Source organism: Scyliorhinus canicula, chromosome 1 (assembly GCF_902713615.1).
Source record: "Scyliorhinus canicula chromosome 1, sScyCan1.1, whole genome shotgun sequence".
In the NCBI taxonomy this organism is placed as follows: domain Eukaryota; kingdom Metazoa; phylum Chordata; class Chondrichthyes; order Carcharhiniformes; family Scyliorhinidae; genus Scyliorhinus; species Scyliorhinus canicula.
Genome location: NC_052146.1, coordinates 21,293,016 through 21,314,037, shown reverse-complemented (window position 1 = coordinate 21,314,037; position 21,022 = coordinate 21,293,016). Strand labels below are relative to the sequence as shown.

The window sequence follows — 21,022 nt, the reverse complement described above, 5'->3', positions numbered from 1 at the left end:
AATAATTGTGGCCCCAGCACTGATCCGTGTACCACTCCATCGGTTACAGGTTGCCATCCTGAAAACGACCCTCGCATCCAACTCTCTTGTCTTCCATTAGTTAGCCAATCCTCCATCCATGCTAACATACTTCCCCCAACATGGGCTCTTACCTTATTAAGTAGCCTTATGTGCAGTACCTTATTGAACGCTTTTTGGAAATATACTGGTTCCATTTTATTGATCCTGCTCATCCCAGAACCAAACAGAATGATGCATGAGGAAATATTGACTCCCAAGTCTTCTCTCCTCTGAACCTGGGGAACCAAGATAGGGGGCACGATTCAACTAAATGGGAACAAAGTCCCATAGCGAGCGAATTTAGCCGCATTTTCTGACGCTCGCAGCGCCGGGAAACACACACTATACAACGCCATTTGCGTTAAATAAGGGCCTCAATGGAGAAAGCGCGGCCGAGGCCACACAAAGTTCAATTTTCTACACCGAGAAGCTCCGCTCGCTGGGACTCCTCAGTGTACCGAGAGATCGGGATGTCATTTTTTACATGCCGTTCCGATCTCCAAGGCCCCAGACCGAACGCACTATAGGAGGGTCTGCAGCCCCTTGCACGCCCCTGACACCCACACATGGTACCACCGGCCCAATTGCCAACACACACAAAATGCCAGCTTGGCACCATGACAATGGCAACCTGGCAGTGCCACTGTCAGTGTCGTCTGGGCACTTTGGCAATGCAAGGCTGGCACAGATGGCATGCCAGGGTGCCAGGCTGGCAGTGCCAGGGTGCCGGTGCAAGGGTGCCACTCTGCCCAAAGGGAATGCTCCTGGGGGCCTCCGATCCCCTGGCAGACCCCCACAAATGACATTCCTTCTACTTCCCGTTTGCGAAGACCAGTGCTGAACGGCACTCACCCGAAGTCTCCGAGGTGAAGGGGATAGATTCCAATGCCCCACGTACCTCGGGAATCTGAACATTAAAGGGAGACTAGATGTCTCGCTTCAATATGCAGATTTGCTTTAAAAAAGTGATCCCGTCCATTGTACATCGCTACGTCTTGCGAGATTGCATTAGATCTTGTGAGACAGAGAGCCAGGTAGAACCTGGGAGCTTTTATCAGCCAGTGCCAGGAAATACGATCTGGCCTAAACACTCAGCTCGGCAGCTGGAGAGCGACACTCCAGCTTTGTCAGAGGCTGACACTGAAAAAACATGGGGAAATTCCACCCTATATCTTAAATTATCCAGTTTTAGGGGATTGCACTCCACTATTTCTCATTTGGAATAGCAAAAAACATTCGTTTCAATTCTAACTTCTGGATTTAAATTTACAATTTGCCACATGGCAGGTTTTTGAACTTAATGATCAGCAGAAGGACGGTCTTTTCTCATCTCAAAAGGGAAGGAAAATTGGAGGTTGAGACTTTCACAATTGTTAGCCATCAGTTATACACGAGGTATGAGAAAAATTTATTTCACGAGACTATTAGTGAGAGTGAACATATAAATAACTTGAAACAAAATTTCAAGAAAAATCTATTATCTTTTCAGCAATTTAGTGAAAATTAATAGCTACAATTATTAACATTCAAAATACTATTCAAATTATGCAACATAATTCAAAAATTGTGCACACTAACCTCTGCTGTTGTAATCTACGATCATCATCACTTCCTACTTCCTGTAAGAGAAGAAAAAAGTCACCAATTCTTGTATCAGGGAATTTAATGCAAATTATGTACACAACAGAATGGTTATCACATGGAGCTTATGGAAGTTGATAGTTGCTTGGAAAGAGTCTGGTTTGTTTGAAAAAAAGCTTTCTGCTGTACCTAGTCTGTGGAAAGCTCAAGTACCTTTAGTAAATACATCACAGAATTTAAATGTGCCAAAAAAACTATTTTCCAAATGTAGAAACCCTCTGCTGTGAAAACATCTGGGTACGGTTCTGTTTCTGAGAGTAAGTGTTGACGCTGACGCAGGATTTGTGGACCTTTACGACAGCAAAACTGGTGCCAAACCTGGATCAATTCAACAACTGTAGAGGGGCTAGCTCTGGCACCAAGTGGAAAACAATCAATTCCAATGAAAAGCAGTGCAGGATTGGCCAGGTTTGTGATTGATACTCGAGAGGCTGACAAGCTACAGCTACACATACACATTACAGTACATACATACACTCATCGAGCCAAAAAGATGGCATTGGTTGCTCTGGAGCACGCCCATGCAGCTGATGGGTCATCGGTGGCCAGAGGGCACCGGGGGTGGGGGATGTGGGGGATACCCTTACAACCCGTGGCCCTAAGTTCACAGTCGGCAGTCAACGCCATGTGTAGCTGCATTGCGCCTTGTCGGCTGCGGCAAAGGTGTTCCATGCCTGTCCACCCCGATCCCACAGCCCACCTCCTGGCCATACCCTGGTATTTCACCCCGGCCCTGGCAGAGGCCACCCGGCCAGCGGCACAACTGTCAGCAAACAATGCCGTTGTTGGACTTCCCATACCCCCTCTCTCTCCCTCAGCAGCCATCATGTCAGTTTTATGATTTTTAAAATCACAAGATAACCATGCTGTCAAGAACTCGGCCCATTGGAGGCGGAGCATCGCGGAGGTTCTGGAGAATACCAGGTCAGGCCCGCTAATGACATGCAAAATGTGTTTACTGTAAGCGCGTTCCAGAAAATTTTTCTAGTTCCTTAAGTCTCTGTATGAGCTAAAATCATCAGCATGACATTATTGATAGTTTTGTGCAACAAAATTAGAAACTTGGTCTGAAACATCATAAATACATTACACATTAGTCCCTTGTAGACCGCTCAGCCAAGTCCCCATTAGACCTTTTATAGACAACTTTCAACTCATCCAGCTGGATTCTTGCTGCATGTGCCAGAGGTGAAAGACCCAGTGCATCACACAGGAATTTGACCTTAACATATTTGTCAAACTAATTTTGGTTTGATTACATTTTTGAAACCTTCAAAATCCCAACAGATAGAAAGGCTTAGAACAAAAGAAAAATACATCACTCTTTACCTCACACTGTTCTGAACCCAGTATTCTACATTATATAAATTTGATGGTTTTTTTCCAGACTCAAGGTTAGAAAAGCGTAGCTTTTAAACAGATAATAATCAATGATGTCAAAGGAAATATTATTGTTCAGAGTTCAACATTAAGGTTTACGTACCTGATGAAGTAGGGAAATTTCTATATTTGGGGTTTAAGCCGACAGTGCAAATCAGACACGAGGTAACATGCAGCTGATTTTTCACCGTGCCAAAACACCTTTCCACTGAAGTTTTTAGAAAGATAACTCAAATTCCTTTTGGACACGTCTTTGCTTGTTTCACTGTGGCTTATATCTGTTTTGAAATTGTGGCAACATTTTCCAAGTCAATGGAAAATAAAGACTGGCTTGGTGAAAAAAAGAAAATTAGCCGCTGATTCGCTATGAGTCCATTGCACTGCTAGCATAGACCAATTTCATTTCCTATACGTTTCACATGAATGCGGAAACTCAAATATAACATGGCTTCAGACAATTGGATTTCTGATGTTTTCTCAAAATTACTGCTGATGGATGGTAATGCTACAGCACAGACATCACGTTGCTAATTACACAATGTATATGAAACTGCCAGAGCTAGAAGTCAAGTTAAACACTTGCTGGGAATGATATGGGTTTCATGTGATGTAAAACCATTTTCACAGAAAGCCCAATTTAAATGTGGTTTCAACCAGTTAGAAATCTATAACCCATTTTATCCAAAGCAGTGATGACAAAGACACAACTAAATTGGAGGGGATGAAAAATGCTACAAATAGTCGAAACAGGCAAAGATGGACGCAATTGCTAGGAGTGAGATTTGAAATCAATTTCTATCTTGGTAACGCAACTAAGAAAAGAGGATACAAATTTGCGCAATGGAGAACAGTCAGGCTGCGCAACTGCCAAAACTTTAATGCAATTTGAGTGTGTAGATGGGGATTGTGGAATCAAACTCTGGTGTGTAGATGTGATTAAGTTTTACTCAAACATTCAGAGAATTATTACAATAAGCTAAAAAAAAGATACACGATTTACTGTAGTCTACATCCATATATTTTAGAATATTACAGAACAAAACAAAACCAATAAGATGTGTTTTGCATTCGTGACGTAACAAAGAAAGAACAAAGAAAATTACAGCACAGGAACAGGCCCTTCGGCCCTCCCAGCCTGCGCCGATCCAGATCCTTTATCTAAACCTGTTGCCTATTTTCCAAGGTCTACTTCTCTCTGTTACCCACCCGTTCATATATCTGTCCAGATGCATCTTAAATGATGCTATCGTGCCCGCTTCTACCACCTCCACTGGCAAAGCATTCCAGGCACCCACCACCCTCTGCGTGAAAAACTTTCCACACACATCTCCCTTAAACTTGCCCCCTTTCACCTTGAAATCGTGACCGCTTGTAACAGTCAATGCAAATACAGAATACAAATGCAGAATATGTTCCTTGCTCAACAGGCAAGAGAGAAAGAAATTTTGCAAGAAGCTGGCAATTACAAAGATGTTTGTCTATTTATTGCAGAAAAATCTACCCCAGTTGGCCATTGTTAATTAATCATGTTAATTAATCATGAGTATCAGGAGCTTAGATTTTAGGTAGACCAACTCTCAACTCCAAGAGGAGCCAGGATATTGTGAATTTCTTAGTGGGTTGAGACATGGGCTTCAGAATCCCTGTTGCTAGTCACTTTCCCAAAGCTCTTTTGGGTAGGTGATCCAACAAGCATCTTGGATAAAGAGCGCTACCGTTTTGTTTATACTCCAGGAATGGAATGAGAACTCGTCTTGAACAGTGAAGTATTTATGTAGCAGATTTTTGGTGCTGCTGACTGGCAAGCATGGTGAATATTTCAAGGGCAAGAACACATTCAATCCATTTTGTCAGCCTATTGACAATTTGAAGTCATGACAAAATATTCAAATTTCAGTGCAGCACACTCAGACATTTTTAATTGTTTGGCAAGATGCATCCACCATTTTGCTTACTCAACTGGAACTATTTACACAGATCAAAATTTCAGTAATGGTAATTCTCTCACACCTTGAATGCACATGTTTATACGATTAAAGCTGCAACATAGTTTGAATACTAGCAGAAGGTCCAAAAACAAAAACAGTTATCAGTACTCACAAGAGTTCTTAAATTGTTCCAATCTGTTATTTTACATTGTATGGAAGCATGCATAAATGTTTCAATTATGAATTTCTGTTAGTATTGAAGATTACAAACTGCAAACCTTTAAGGCTGACAGTAGTTTTGTCAGTTTCAAACAAGAAGCATGACAATACAGTTCATGGCAAAGGATTGGTACCTGTGATAGATTGGAATACAAGAAAATATTCCCTTACGAAATGCAACATGCACACTAACAAAGAGGAAGGGCTATTCTGTATTGCTACAGTGCTGCCAAGTAGTATTAGCCTCTCTAATTACTAATATGCTGAAGGGTCTAGGATGATATTACGTATATATTTTTTTCAACTTGCTTATCTTTGCAAAGAAGACAGTGTGTGTTTGAGAAAGAGAGACAGAGTCTATGGCTATAGCATGGATGATTCTTGGTAAAAAAAAAGCAGACATGGCTTAAATCTAAAACCCTGTGTGTTGATAGAGAATGTGCAGGAAACAAGAGTGCAGATAATGGAAGCAGTAGGAAATTCAAACAAAAAAAAAAGAGGCTGATTAATTTCCTAAAGGCATACACAAATACAGAAGCAAAATGTAATGCAACAGGTAAGAGTTTTGGTGAGGGATGCAAGGCTGTCAGCAAGCAATTGCACGTGTTCATGAGATCAGTAGAAAGTAAAAGCTTGGAATCACTGAAAATAAATGCAAATTTTGCATGCCTAATAATAATCTTTATTAGTGTCACAAGTAGGCTCACATTAACAGTGCAATGAAGTTACTGTGAAAAGTCCCTCGTAACCACACTTCGGTGCCTGTTCACATACACAGAGAATTTGGAATGTCCAATTCACCTAACTGCACGTTTTTCGGGACTTGTGGGAGGAATCCGAAATACCCGGCAGAGACAGGGAGAACAAGCGGACTCCACAGACACATCAATGGTTTCAGGAAATCATAAACGGCATACGGCTTATGACACTGTGGCAAAAAAAAGGACAAAGCTAATTGGATAGTTGCATAAATTTGCAAAATAGTTGGGAAATACAAGACTTGTGGAATTGATAGAAAGATAAATGAGAAAATGTAAAACCTAAGGCAGAAGTAACTACCAGTGTAAGGTTGGGAAGGAGTTTGGAAAGATGCCTCAGGCAGTGAAAAAGCTTCACTGCATCACCCAGAATGAGTTAAGTACTTAACAACATTAATTTATTTGAATAGATAGTTGGTAGGAAAGAGTGCAGCATTTCAGAACTTTGGTCTGTTTGCCAAGGAAGATGTTTGCAAGAATACCTATAAACAGGAAACTGGGACATTCGGGTAAAGGGATTTAGGAAACTGCTGCTTCAAAAAGATGACATAGGTGTGTGCAGCTCACAAAATCTTCATGTGCAGGCAGCTAATGGAAAAGGACTGCAAAATGTAACATGTATTTTGTCGACTTTAAGAAGTGTATGATTTAGTGGGGAGAGATGGTGCCTGGAAATTGCTGAAACTGTATGAAACAGCTAGAAAAATAAAGATATTGATAAAAACAGATATACAGAGGAACAAATACTTCGAAGTATGTCAGAATGGTTCAATGCACAAATGGGACTCTACCCTATCAAGATCATATCTCATCAATAACCTTGCACAAAGTAGATGAAAGGTAGAGGATATAGAAAAAGATAGAAAACATTAAGCTGTATGTTGTTATAATGAATGGAAACGTAGGTTTTCACAATTAAGGAGCTGGATGATGAAGGAAAGAAGTAGAATTTGTTCTTAAAAAAAACCCACTATCTTGGGCAACAAAATATCAGTTTACATGGCTTCTTTGAGGTGTATTCTGTGAAGAATGCTGAATAATTCCTGCACATTTCTTTTCCCAATCTTAGTTTATAATCTTTTACATTTAAATTCTAGAAATGAAACAACGACTAGGCAAAATAATCTTGATTTCACATGTACTGAGCTCCTAATTTCACCTATGTTGTCAGGGGAAAACGGAAAGGAAGGGGGAAAAACACACATACACAGCCATGGTGAGCTGAATGGCTTCCCTTTGTGCTGTATGATGCTATTTTAAAATACAACAAAGCTTAGATCATGAACAGAATGGTGGGTGCAAAACATCATGTCCTTTCAGCCACGGGATGGGATGTGGTGCAAAGGAACCTAACAACGTAGAAAAGAGAAGAAAATAAAATAAATCTTAATTGAGAGATTGAATAAAATCCAAATTGTAATGAATACACAAGAAAATGTTTATTTAAAAAATCTGCAAAAACATCAATCCCTCCAGAATAGATTTACAATCTTTTAGACATACTTGTCTACAATTTACATTTATGCTGCACCACACCGGGGAATAAGTCTCAGCTGCTGAACAATGAAGAAAAAATACATGAAGTAGAGTCAAGAAAAATTAAAGGGAAAGAGAGATTGGTAACAAATTAAGTTGATAAGAGATCAAGAGAAAAGATAGTAACTGAAAGTTTGTCACTGATGGGGCAGATGTAATGCGAGGTTGGTGGGTACATCCCATATTGTGCTCCTAACGCTAGTAAACCTGTTGGGAAAATAGTGAGCAGCAGATGCAATTTTTCCACGTGCAAAACCAACATCGCTATACTCAAATAAAATACCATGAAACTGAATAATTTTGTTGATTACAAAACGCAAGTGTTTAATTATGCTAGGTCCATAATCAATCAGGGGGAGGCAGTGACTTAGTGGTATTGTCACTGGACTGGTAATCCAGACACCCAGGGTAATGCTCTGGGACCCAGTGTAAATCCTACCATGACAGATGGTGGAATTTGAATTCAATAAATATCTGGAATTAAAAGTCTAATGATGACCATGAAGCCATTGCCGATTGTCGTAAAAACCCATCTGGTTCTCTAATGTCCTACAGGAAAGGAAATATGCTTGAATAAAATATTTTTAAAAAGGAAAAGAAATCTGCCGCCCTTACCTGTTCTGGCCTACATGTGACTCCAGAATTGGTCGTCTCTTTAAATAAAAAATGCCACTCAGTTAAGGACAATTAGGGACGGGCCACAAACGCTGGCCTTGCCTGCAACTCCCACATCCCATGAAAGAATAAAGAAATTAGCCCAGGATTCACTAGTCCCCTTGGACTGGAGAATCCACCTGAGGTTTGCTGGGCTCACTTTCATATCCTTCCATGATCTTGCTCTTCACTATGCTGGCAATTTCTTTTAAACATATATCCTTACATAAAACTTTCAACTTCCAAACTGCCACCTTCTTCTCATTCCCTCCAATCAAATGTTGCCAGCCATACCTTCAGCTATTGTAGATATGGGGAAAGAGCGAGGGAGTAGGACTAACTGAATTGGTATTCGAAAAGGCTAACGCAGACTCAATGCTCTAAATCGGCCCCTGCTGTTCTGTACAAATTTATTATTCTATTAATTCCCATCCTCTTGAACACTCTCATTCAATTTATCTGGCTTTCTGTTGAGGCACCCTCAATTACGATGCAAGAGAGAGGTTGGTAATCAAAAGGCTTTAATATACAGAGAACAGGACAGCATTCGAGAGAAGTGTGCTCGCCACATGGAGCCTTATCCTATATACCGTTTCCTGGGGGCGTAGCCAGAGGCGGAGTCCCCCAGGGTTCCAAGCCTCTTAAAAGGGCATGGTATTAAAGGTCAGGTACCGTTTACGGCAGTTATTAATACCGTTAATCACATTTTAAAAGTGTTTTAAATTATAAGTTCAGTCTTTGTGGCGATCTGATCGTCCGTGCTGACTTTCGCTGCTCCGGTGGTGGTGCCGTGGATGCGGTCGGTTCCGATGGTGGTCTATCCGGGAGCATGGTTGACTGAGCTTTGCCCGCCTTGGGGGGGGGGGGGGTGGGGGGGAGATCAGGGGTGATTACGGTGGTCGGTGCCGGCTGGGGGGCACTGTCGGAGTCGGCGGCCGGTGCGGGGCGGGGAGCGTCGGTAGAAGGGGAGGGGGTCGGTGGGGACAACGTCGGCGTCGGTGGGAGCGTCGGTGGGAGAGCCAGCGGGTGCCAGGTCTCGCAGGGAGACAGTATCCTGCCTGCCGTCGGGGTGCTCGACGTAGGCATATTGAGGGTTTGCGTGCAGCAGGTGGACCCTCTCGACTATTGGATCCGTTTTATGGCTCCTCACGTGTCTCCGGAGTAGGACTTGACCCGGAGTCGTCAGCCAGGGTGGAAGCGAGACCCCAGAGGTGGACTTCCTGGGGAAGACAAACAAATGATTGTGAGGGGTCTCGTTCGTGGCCGTACAGAGGAGCGACCTAATGGAGTGCAGGGCATCGAGTAGGACCTCCTGCCAGCGGGTGATTGGGAGACTCCTTGACCGTAGGGCTAGGAGGACAGCCTTCCAAGCTGTCGCGTTCTCCCTCTCCACTTGCCCGTTTTCCCGCGGGTTATAGCTCGTCGTTCTGCTCGAGGCGATGCCCTTGCTGAGCAGGTACTGACGCAGCTCATCGCTCATGAACGATGTACCCTGGTCACTGTGGATATAAGCGGGGAAACCAAACAGTGTGAAGATGCTGCGCAGTGCCTTGATCACGGAGACCGAGGTCGTATCAGGGCAGGGGACAGCAAAAGGGAAGCGGGAGAATTTGTTGATGACGGTGAGGAAATAGATGTTGCAGTTGGTGGACGGGAGGGGCCCTTTGAAGTCCACGCTTAGTCGCTCAAAGGGCCCAGAGGCCTTTATCAGACGGCCTTGTCTGGTCGATAGAACTGCGGTTTGCGTTCCAAACAGATCTGGCATGCCTTAGTCATGGCCTTGACCTCCCCTGTGGAGTAGGGTAGGTTGCGGGACTTGATGAAGTGGGCAAGCCGGGTGACCCCCGGGTGGCAGAGGTCATCGTGGATGGATCTCAGGTGGTCCAATTGCGCGTTAGCGCACGTGCCGCGAGACAGGGCATCTGGGGACTCGTTGAGTGTCCCCGGGCGATATTTAATATCGTACGTATAGGTGGAGAGCTCTATTCTCCACCTCAGAATTTTGTCATTCTTTATTTTGCCCCGTTGTGTGTTATCGAACATAAAGGCGACCGACCATTGGTCGGTGACGAGGGTGAACCTCCTACCGGCTAGGTAGTGCCTCCAGTGTCGCACGGCCTCCACAATGGCTTGTGCCTCCTTCTCGACTGCAGAGTGCCGAATTTCCGAGGCGTTGAGGGTTCGGGAGAAGAACGCTACTGGTCTGCCCGGCTGGTTGAGGGTAGCAGCCAGGGCGACGTCTGATGTGTCGCTTTCTACTTGGAAGGGAATGGCTTCGTCCACCGCGTGCATGGCGGCCTTGATGATGCCGGCCTTGATATGGTCCAAAGCCGACTGGGCCTCATCCGTCAGGGGAAAAACCGTGGTCTTAATGAGTGGCCGGGCTTTGTCCACATATCTGGGGACCCACTGGGCGTAATAGGAGAAAAGCCCCAAGCAATGTTTGAGTGCCTTGAAGCTACGGGGGAGGGAGAGTTCCTTAAGGGGACGCAAGCGGTCGGGGTTGGGCCTAGGACCCCGTTTTCCACGACATACCAAGGATGGCTAGCCGGGTTGTGTGGAACACGCATTTCTCTTTGTTGTACATGAGGTTGAGGGCCCGGGCAGTCTGGAGGAACTTCCTCAGGTTTGCGTCGTGGTCCTGCTGGTCATGGCCGCAGATGGTGATGTTGTCCAAGTACGGGAAGGTAGTCTGTAAGCCGTACTGGTCCACTATTTGATCCATCACCCTCTGGAAAACGGAGACTCCGTTTGTAACACCAAAGGGGACCCTGAGGAAGTGAAACAGCCAACCGGCTGCTTCAAAAGCCGTATAGGGACGGTCCTCTGAGCGGATAGGGAGTTGATGATAGGCCGATTTTAGGCCAACCGTGGAGAATACCCGATACTGGGCGATGTGAGTCACCATTTCTGCTATGCAGGGAAGTGGGTAAGCATAGAGTTGTGTAAAGCGGTTTATGGTCTCGCTATAATCCACTACCATTCGTTGCTTTCCCCGGAGCGGACTACCAATACTTGAGCCCTCCAAGGGCTGTTGCTGGCCTCTATGACACCCTCTTTTAGTAACCGCTGAACCTCTGACTTGATGAAGGTCATGTCTTGGGTACTGTACCGGCGACTCTTGGTGGCGACGGGCTTACAGTCGGGAGTGAGGTTCGCGAAGAGGCGGGGTGGCGCAACTTTGAGTGTCGCCAGGCTGCATACCGTCAGTGGGTGCAGGGGTCCGCCGAACTTCAGCGTCAGGCTCCGGTGGCCGCACTGAAAGTCCAGACCGAGCAGCAGGGGGTGCAGAGTTGAGGAAAGATGTAAAGTTTAAAACGGGTGTATTCAGCGCCTTGAATTGCGAGGACAGCGACACAATACGAAAATGAAATGAAAATCGCTTATTGTCACGAGTAGGCTTCAATGAAGTTACTGCGAAAAGCCCCTAGTCGCCACATTCCGGCGCCTGTCTGGGGAGGCTGGTACGGGAATCGAACCGTGCTGCTGGCCTGCTTGGTCTGCTTTAAAAGCCAGTGATTTAGCCTGGTGAGCTAAACCAGCCCCTGACCTAAACCAATACCCCGTGATTTGAACCAAATGGGGCCCTGAGGCGAGGGCGATAGTTTGGGAGGCGGGGTGGGTGCGCAGGGAGCAGCGCCTTACCGTGTCAGGGGCAGCAGGGTAGCATGGTGGTTAGCATAAATGCTTCACAGCTCCAGGGTCCCAGGTTCGATTCCCGGCTGGGTCACTGTCTGTGTGGAGTCTGCACGTCCTCCCCCTGTGTGCGTGGGTTTCCTCCGGGTGCTCCGGTTTCCTCCCACAGTCCAAAGATGTGCGGGTTAGGTGGATTGGACATGCTAAATTGCCCGTAGTGTCCTAATAAAAAGTAAGGTATGGGGGGGTTGTTGGGTTACGGGTATAGGGTGGATACGTGGGTTTGAGTAGGGTGATCATGGCTCGGCACAACATTGAGGGCCGAAGGGCCTGTTCTGTGCTGTACTGTTCTAATGGTTCTAATGGTCTAATAAGCTCTCCGTTCTCCTGGAGTCGAATAGGCAGGGAGTGTAGTCGCCGTTGATTCGCACCCGCATCATTGTGTTTCGCAGGTGTTTCGGCTGCGATTGATTGAGTGTGAGCGCTCCTAGTTGCGGGCCGTCAGAGTCGAACTCACAAAATGGCCGCCCGGAGTCACAAGATGGCCGCCGCCGCCGGTCGAACGTGTCGGGTTTCGAAGATGGCTGCCGCCAAGATTGGCCGCTCCCATGACTCGCACGAGGTCGATGACGTGTCGGAAGTGGGCGTGCCCGGCCGCAGCACGGGGTCTGTGAGACCAGGAGCTTGATTTCTGGGCCTCATGAGGGTTTTGTTTGTGGACTTTGGGCCCAGCCAGGCAGACTTTCGCAAAGTGCCCTTTCTTCCCGCAGTCGTTGCAGATCGCGGATCAGGTCGGGCAACACTGACGTGGGTGCTGGCCTTGCCCACAGAAATAGCATGGGGAACCCCCAGAGTGAGTGGATCGCTGCGCAGCACAGGCCTGTAGCGTGGCCGAGTCTGGAGGGGATCGAGAGGGGTTCGCAAGGTCCACGGAGTACATACGGAGGTTACGGTGGGCCATTTCGAGAGAAGAGGCGAGCGTTACCGTGCCCTGGAGATCCTTTGCCCCGTCTTCTAGGAGCCGCTGCCGGATGTATGAGGACCTGATACCAGACACAAGGGCGTTGCGAATATGCAAGTTCCTGTGGTCTTCTGCCGTCACTGCTTTGTGGTCGCAGTTCCTCGCGAGCGCATTGAGTCTTTCCAGAACTCGTCCAGCGTTTCCCCGGAACGCTGGCTGCAGGTTGAGAGCAAATGTCTGGCGTGTACCTCATTAGTAGGTTTTATGAAGCGTTTCTTCAATATTTCGACCGCCGCATCATAGGTCGTAGCATTTTCGATCACGGCGTAGAGTCGGTGGCCCACCCAGCCATGTAGTAAGCGCAGCTTGCGAGTGCTGTCGACATCAGTCGTTGAGGAGTCCAGATAGTCCTCAAAACACCGGAGCCAATATTAAAAAATTTCCGGGGTTCCGGCGACCTGGCGTCCAGGTTGAGTTTCTCCGGTTTTAGAGCGCTGTCCATCTTGATGTGTCTGTATATTAAATTGAGGCACCCTCAATTATGACACGAGAGCGAGGTCGGTAATCAAAAGGCTTTAATATACAGAGAACAGGACAGCATTCGAGAGAAGTCTGCTCGCCACATGGAGCCTTATCCTATATACCGTTTCCTGGGGGCGTAGCCAGAGGCGGAGTTCCCCAGGGTTCCAAGCCTCTTAAAGGGGCATGGTATTAAAGGTCAGGTACCGTTTACGGCAGTTATTAATCACATCTGTCTACTTCAATGACTTCAAAAGTTTCCTTAAAGGCTTCTCTTTCGTAACATATTTTTGCCCTCTTCTAACCACTCTCTCGCGTCTCTCCCTCCTGTATGATGCCCCCTTCTTGTAGACCCTGTAAAGTGTTCTGAGACATAACTGTATAGTTGTTGTGCTACGCAAACATAAAATTGTTTTGATAGTGATACCTCTCCTGTTATCCTGCACACGTAAGGATCTGACATTAGATACTTGTAAATCTCCAAGCCATTTGTCACAATTTTTACAGAAGAGACAACAGCTTGTTACCTACTGTAAAAGAAAGGAGCATTAGACTGCTTAATTAAAAGACGTTCAATTTTGAACCTCCCCTTGGGCTCCAGTTTCAGTATTCTCTGCCCAATCATTACAAGTGGGAAGCTGCTGCCTCTGGTAATTAAAATGTGCCTCTGTGACTGCCATGGACTAAAAAACTCTGGAGATCTTTCAAATAAGTTTATTTAATCTCTTCTCTTAGAATAGCTTGGAAGCACAGAGCAATAAAAGTATCAAGAGGCTCTTCAAACTCATAGTGCACTCGATCATTTATATCGTGAAAATATTTTAAAACTCACATTTTCCCTTAATATATCTATTTTTGTTCACCTGGGTCCTATATTTTTCAGTCATAATACAGTGTGATTCAGCAATATATTAAAATCTAGGTTACTGCAAGAACAAAAACTTATATGTATATGGCACTAACTTAAAGCATTTCAATGTGAAGATGGAGATATTAGAGGGGTATCCTAAAGTTTATCAAGAAGTGGGATTTAAGGATCTTAAAAAGAAGATGGATGGATTAGTGGACTCTACACAGTGCACAATTGTGGATCAAGAGTAGGAGGAAAAAGCAGGCAAGACTACAATCAGAAGAATGGAGAGGTTTTTAAAAAAAAAATCATTTATCGGATGTGTACCGTTGCTGGTTAGGCCAGCATTTAATGCCTATCAGAAGGTGGTGGTGAGTTACCTTCTTGAACCGCTGCAGTCCCTGATGTGTAGGTAAACCTGTAGGTAATGCTGTTCGGGAGGGAGTTCCAGGATGTTGCCCCAGCGACAGTGAAGGAATGGCAATATATTTCAAAGTCAGGATCATGAGTGACTTGGAGGGGAACCTCCAGATGGTGGGATTCCCAGGTATTTGCAGCTCTTGCCCTTCTACATGGTAGTGGTCATGGGTATGGAAGATGCTGTCTACAGAACCTTGGCAAGTTACTGCAATGCATCTTGTAGATGGGAGTGAGGGGATTGCATAGGGAAGGGCAAGGTCATGAGAAACGTAAACATGTGTATGAAAATCTTACATTTGAGATATTGGGGGATCAGGAGCCATTATAGGTCAGTATTGCCACGGGTGATTGTTGAACATAACTTGTTGCAGGATAGGATGCAGGCAAAAGGTTTTTGAGTCATTAAAGTTTACCAAAACAGAATGAGGAGCTGGCCAATTAAGTATTGGAATTGCCAAGGCGGCAGCTGACAAAGTCATTAATCAGTGGAATGTGGGTTGATGTGGAGGAAGTTACTGAATTCCTGGAAGTACACAATCCTTGTGGTAGAGAGGGTACCTAGTTGGAACGTCAGCTTGGGGTCAAAGAGGGTGCTAAGACAGCAAGCAGTTTGGTTTGAGGATGAGAAAGAGGGAATTGAAGACATCTTCTTGGGAATCACAGAGACACAGGGAGTAACAGTATGAGGGCTGGAAAAGAAGCCCTAAGTAGCTACGGCCATCATAACCAAGGCAGTACACTTCCACGGAGCGAGGCACTGGAGGAAGATGGTGTCAAAGCCATCGCCAATTCTGTCACTACTTGATATTCACTTTCCAATAAAGTGATCAGGATCAAGAGCGCTTGCTAATTCTTTTCCCTCCTGGACCAATGATGAGGTTGATTGGAGCCTCCCATCTATAGCCAAATTATTTTTTCACCTAAATTTAAAGTACCCAATTTCTTTTTCCAATTAAGGGGCAATTTATCATGGCCAATCCACCTACCCTGCACATCTTTGGGTTATGGGGGTGAGACCCACGCAGACACGGGGAGAATGTGCAAACCCCACACGGATAGTGACTCGGGGCCGGGATCGACCCCGGGTCCTCGGTACCATGAGGCAACAGTGCTAACCACTGCACAACCCTGCCGCCCAGCCCAGATTAATTAACCTAGCAGAAACTGTTACGCTCCAGTTAGGGACCAGTAACTTTTTGTTTAACGTAGACAAAGTTGAAAATCCCAGTTACTCATTTAGAGAACAATGTCAAAAGATTCCACAGTTTTGAACAAAACAAAAACTTCACTATACAAAGTCAGCAAAGTACTACAACCTCCAATATTTCTCTTATACGTTAATATTCAGAATTAAAAATAAGGTAAATGTAAATTAGCAGGCAACTGTGATCAGGCACACCAACTGCACACTAAATGGCAGGTACAACTGAGACAGATCCCATATATTTCTCAGCAATCCATCTGGATATCAGTGACCACCAATAGTTACAAAATCTCATTTAACTAACGCCTTAACTACAAGGAATTCCAGCCACACACATTTGAAGGCCTGGCCTCTGAACTCCCTTGAAAGTTGCTCTGACTGTCTCAGCGACTGCAAACCTCATGATGGTTCAAACTCTTCTCCCGAACCATGCACTCTTGCTTCTAATTACTGGCACAATTCCAATTATTCCGCAAACTGACCATTTGACTAAGCTGACACTGCCTCAAGATTATCTGAACTCCAGTCTCTTGGCCACAGCGTGCTATAAATGACTCCCAAGTTTACTTCTGAACATTAACCCTCTCCAGCTAGAACCAATGGCCTTCCAAAACTTTAGGTCCCCAGGATTTCACTGAGCCCCAACTGCCTGGAACCTGCCAACAGCCGCACCTTTTTGGCACCCAGCCTCATCTCCTGCTGCAGAATGCACATTCTCCCAGAAAACACACAGAAATTGAAACCAGAGACCCTTGAGCTCTGCCCATCCCCATGATGTAGCTTGTTCTGGTATATTCTCAAAATGATCTCCAAGCCAATTATTCTTCCTCAACCATTTCTCCAGTTACGTAAGCCCACCTGCTGTTCCATGGCTCAATCTTTTCTGTTCGGACTCTATTAAACAAACATAGATAACTTTCTGAACCGCTATTTTCTTTTAGGTGTTCTGGCAATCTCAAGTCCTTAATTTTTGGTTACCGTACCTTCACAACAACAATCTTCCCAAAACTAAATAATATTGCTAAGATATTAACATGAACCACAAACTATTAAACACACTTCCCTGCCAGAAAAATGTCATGAGTGTGATGCATTTTCATTTACTATTTAGAATATAACTTAACATGTTATGTATCTTAAAACTCTCCTCAGCATGCAATAAATGTAATCATTCCCCATTGTCCTATGAAATTCACAAGCTCATAGACCTCAGTTGAATTCTATGTCCAGTTTAAATGAAAAATATAGATTTTTATGATGTTTTCTTAAAGTTTTCTTACAATAATTATGTTCCAAAAGTTAAGGTACATTCCTCCTCGATATGAATGGATGAATTTTAAAAGTTCAGTCTTTAAAACCGTCTGTGCTGATTTCAACCTTATAGGCCTCCATGGCCCAGATCCCATTCGGATTTCATTTTATTTCATTTTTTCCTGAGCAATAGCCTCCCCATTTCAGAACCTGAATTTTCTAAACTACTTCATTCCAATTATTTTGGGATTGTAAATGTTTGTGGAACCTTTTTTTAAGCTATACCCTGCACCTCAATACTGACAGGCGTGGTCAATTCTGGTGCTCTCTCAGCACTGACAAGACCTGACAAGACATTTAATCCAGTGTAATCCGTCTCTAGGCCCTTAGGTCATCCTAAAATCTCAGTCCTCCCTGTGACAAAGTTTGATTTGAAATTCTGCAGATACTGCAGGTCTCTGTGCTGTCCATCACTAGAATTATTACATCAATATCGTTTCTTGCATCAGATTGTTTCTTAACTGGATCACAGATGATTGAGGAGATTTAAAACTATCCTGAAGTCTGTTCCAAATTATGGAAAAATAACATTGCCCACTATACCATTACCCAATATAATATTTAGATTTTTAATAGGTATTTTAGGAATAATTCCAACCACACAAGGCCACTTCAATGAAGCATTTAAACTGACCTTATGCAATGGGCAAAGACACACAAATCCCATCAATACCATGTATTAATACATCCTGATTCAACAAACTTCCTAAAGGTCTAAATCCTTTGCTAACAATAAGCTTTGACCTGAACCAGTATCTCTCTCAGGGAAACAGTGTTTCTCACTTTCTTGGACAGAAATTATGTTTTGCCCATCAAATATAAACCCCGTACAATCCTTGCATCCCCACCTATCTGACATAATGGATTTCTCACAATCTTCACTTTCTGGTGCAGCTTTCTCTGTGGAAACCCTGTCACTTGCACCAGTGTCACTAATTTAACATCCATTTCCTTTTCTGAAGGCTCTCTGAACATCCCTATTACTACCACCGTTTTACCATTCCACTTCTAACAATTTGCTTTTATACGCCCTGTTTTATAGCAATAAAAGAAACATAGGAATTGGGAGCAGAAGTAAGCAATTCAGCCCTTCAAGCTTGCGCTGCCTTTCAATCAGATCATGGTCGATCTCTCCCTGGTCTCAAAGCCACATCCCTGCCTGTTCCCATATCCCTTTAACCCATTGTTTTAAAATCAGAATATATCCATCTCCCTCTTGAACCCATTTAACGATTTGGACTCCACCGCCCTATGGGGCAGCGATTTCCACAAATTCACCACCCTCAGCGAGAAGTAGTACCTCCTCATCTCAGTATTAAATCTACCGCCTCTCAACCTATATCTGTGACCTCTTGTTCTAGGTTACCCCACAAGGGGAACATTTGGTCTACGTTTACTTTATCAATCCCTTTTGGTATTTTATATAGCCCTATCAGATCCCCTCTCATCCTTCTAAACTCCAGCGAGTATAAGCCCAAATTGTTTAATCTCTCCTCATACGTCAACCCCGTCATTCCCGGAATCAATCTGGTGAACCTCCTCTGAACTGCTTCCAATGCCACCACATTTTTCCTCAAAAAGGAGACCAGAACTGGACATAATACTCCAGATGTGTTCTCACTGTGGTCTATACAATTGCAACAACACTTCTCTACTTTTATACTCCAGTCCTTTTGCAATAAATGCTAACATTCCATTTGCCTTTCTTATTATATTTTGTACCTGCATACTGACTTTCTGTGATTCATGAACAAAGACACCCAGATCCCTCTGCCCAGACACATTTTGAATCTGCTTTCCGTTTAGATAATAATTTGCCTATTTTTTCGGCCAAAATGGATAATCTCACACTTATCCACATGAAACTCCATCTGCCAAATTTTGGCCTAATTTCCTAGCCTATCTATATCCATCTGTAAAATCTGTATCTCCTCTTCACTGCCTGTTTTACCATCTATTTTAGTATCTTTGGCAAATTTTGCTATGTTACACTCGCACTCTTTCCCTGCTTGTAAACAGTTGAGATTAGAGGACCTGGCACCTCGCCAGTTAAAGTTCGCCAGCCAGAGAAGGACCCAATTAACCTGACCCTCTACTTTGTCAGTCAGCCAATCTTCAATCCAATCTAGTATTCTATCCCCAATTCCCTTTGATCTCCCCTTCTGGATCAATCTTCTATGCGGCACCTTATCAAAGACCTTCTAGAAGTCTGGACATACCACATCCACAGGTTCCCCATTATCCACTTTGCTGATTACGTCCTCAAAGACCTCAAGTAAGTTTGTCAAGCATGACTTTCCCTTCATAAAACCATGCTGACAATGGTGGATTGAGGTTTGTCTATCCAAATGTTCAGTCATCTCCTCCTTAATGATTGATTCAAGAAATCTCCAGACCACAGAAGTCAAGCTAACCAGTCTATAGTTTCCTATTCCTACTTTTTGCCTCTCTCCCTTTTTGAATAGGGGAGTTACATTAGCGTGTTTCCAATCCACCAGTTTATTTGCATCACTTTTATTCCCTACAGCCTGTACTATCATTTTTATTGGCTGGAACAACTTTTGCATTTTCCCCAAAACTAGACACTTCTCTATTCTCCAGCTTTCCTGTAGGTTTACAAATGGAGATCTACTGCCTCCTAGCTGCCTATGTGATATACAATATCTAAAACTGATGCTTCTCTTACATTAGAACCGTGAGGACTTCCAAGTGTTACTTGATAGCTGTCATTAGCTCTCTCACATTCCAAAAATTCTGTTCAAATTTCAGTGCCAAAAATCACCAGTCCCAATCACTAGTTCCACAATATTACTTTCTTCCTTCAAATTCTATGAATGTTTCATTTGTTTTTTTGCTTTAAAGCATAAAATTTTCAACAGATATGCTTTGGGGAGAAACTCGTAAGCATTAAGAACCAGTTTTAACCGTCGCAATTTGAGGACTGTTCTGCCAAAATTCCTGTGTTCTGGAATACACATCCATTGCTTTCCTCACCAAATCACTCTACAAAATGGAAGTCCATGTGCCTTTTGACCACTTCAGATTTGTAGCCGCCTTTTTAAACAAGATAAATTCCTCAATTCCATCAAGTGAATTTAGGCACTAGGCGAAGACACTTTGTTATATCAAAGCTCAGAGCGGAACTCATCATCTGAACTACTTGACTCCCTTTTATCCTATTACTTAAGTTTTTCTACTCGTTGAAGTCGTCAAAGAACCCTCCCGCCACGCGGCTCTTTTCTTACCTCTTGCCACCCTTGCTAACTTCTCTCGCTGGAATTCAAGTTCAAGCTATCAAATTTCTCTTTCTTGTTCTTTTTCAAGTTCAAGCATTTACTTGTCTCTGACTCTTTTTATCTCAAGCTGCTGAATTCTAGCTGACTCAAGCTGTGTCATACCCATGTCAGGTTTTTCTTCTAATTCCAAAAGTTGTACTATTACTTTAATAACGTCTGCTTTCTTAGCCCCTGCTTTTAATTCTAACTTCAACTTTTGGGCTGATGTGATTAACCCAGCCTTGGTTAACTTTTGAAAAACATTCAGACATAAATATTCCCTCTACAGAAAAGTTATTGCAACTGATAAAGCCATTTAACAAAAATTCCAAACATACACAATAGAATGCACAGTCCATCAAAACATAGTCAACAATTTGTAGTTTTTCTTCTTTTAATCCCCCCCTGGCCCACGCCGAACAGCTCAAGGTCATGAACAGCATCTTGAAATCCCCTCCCGAGTGGTGGTGGATGGCAAATATTCAGCCTGGAGCTCAGTTATCAGTGGCGTACCGCAGGGATCAGTTCTGGGTCCTCTGCTGTTTGTGATTTTCATTAACGACTTGGATGAGGGAGTTGAAGGGTGGGTCAGTAAATTTGCAGATGATACGAAGATTGGTGGCGTTGTGGATAGTGAGGAGGGCTGTTGTCGGCTTCAAAGAGACATAGA

The 21,022-nt window shown here is 44.1% G+C and overlaps 1 protein-coding gene across 2 annotated transcripts in view; it reads right to left on the bottom strand.

Annotated features, from left to right (window-relative positions):
* The window catches only part of LOC119977629 (protein phosphatase Slingshot homolog 1-like), a 119,820-nt gene that overhangs the window by 89,989 nt on the left and 8,809 nt on the right, over positions 1–21,022 (bottom strand). For both annotated transcript variants that reach the window (XM_038818815.1, XM_038818888.1), the window contains exon 2: positions 1,639–1,679. In XM_038818815.1, coding sequence (XP_038674743.1) covers positions 1,639–1,679 — 41 coding nt within the window. The remainder of the gene's footprint in view (positions 1–1,638; positions 1,680–21,022) is intronic.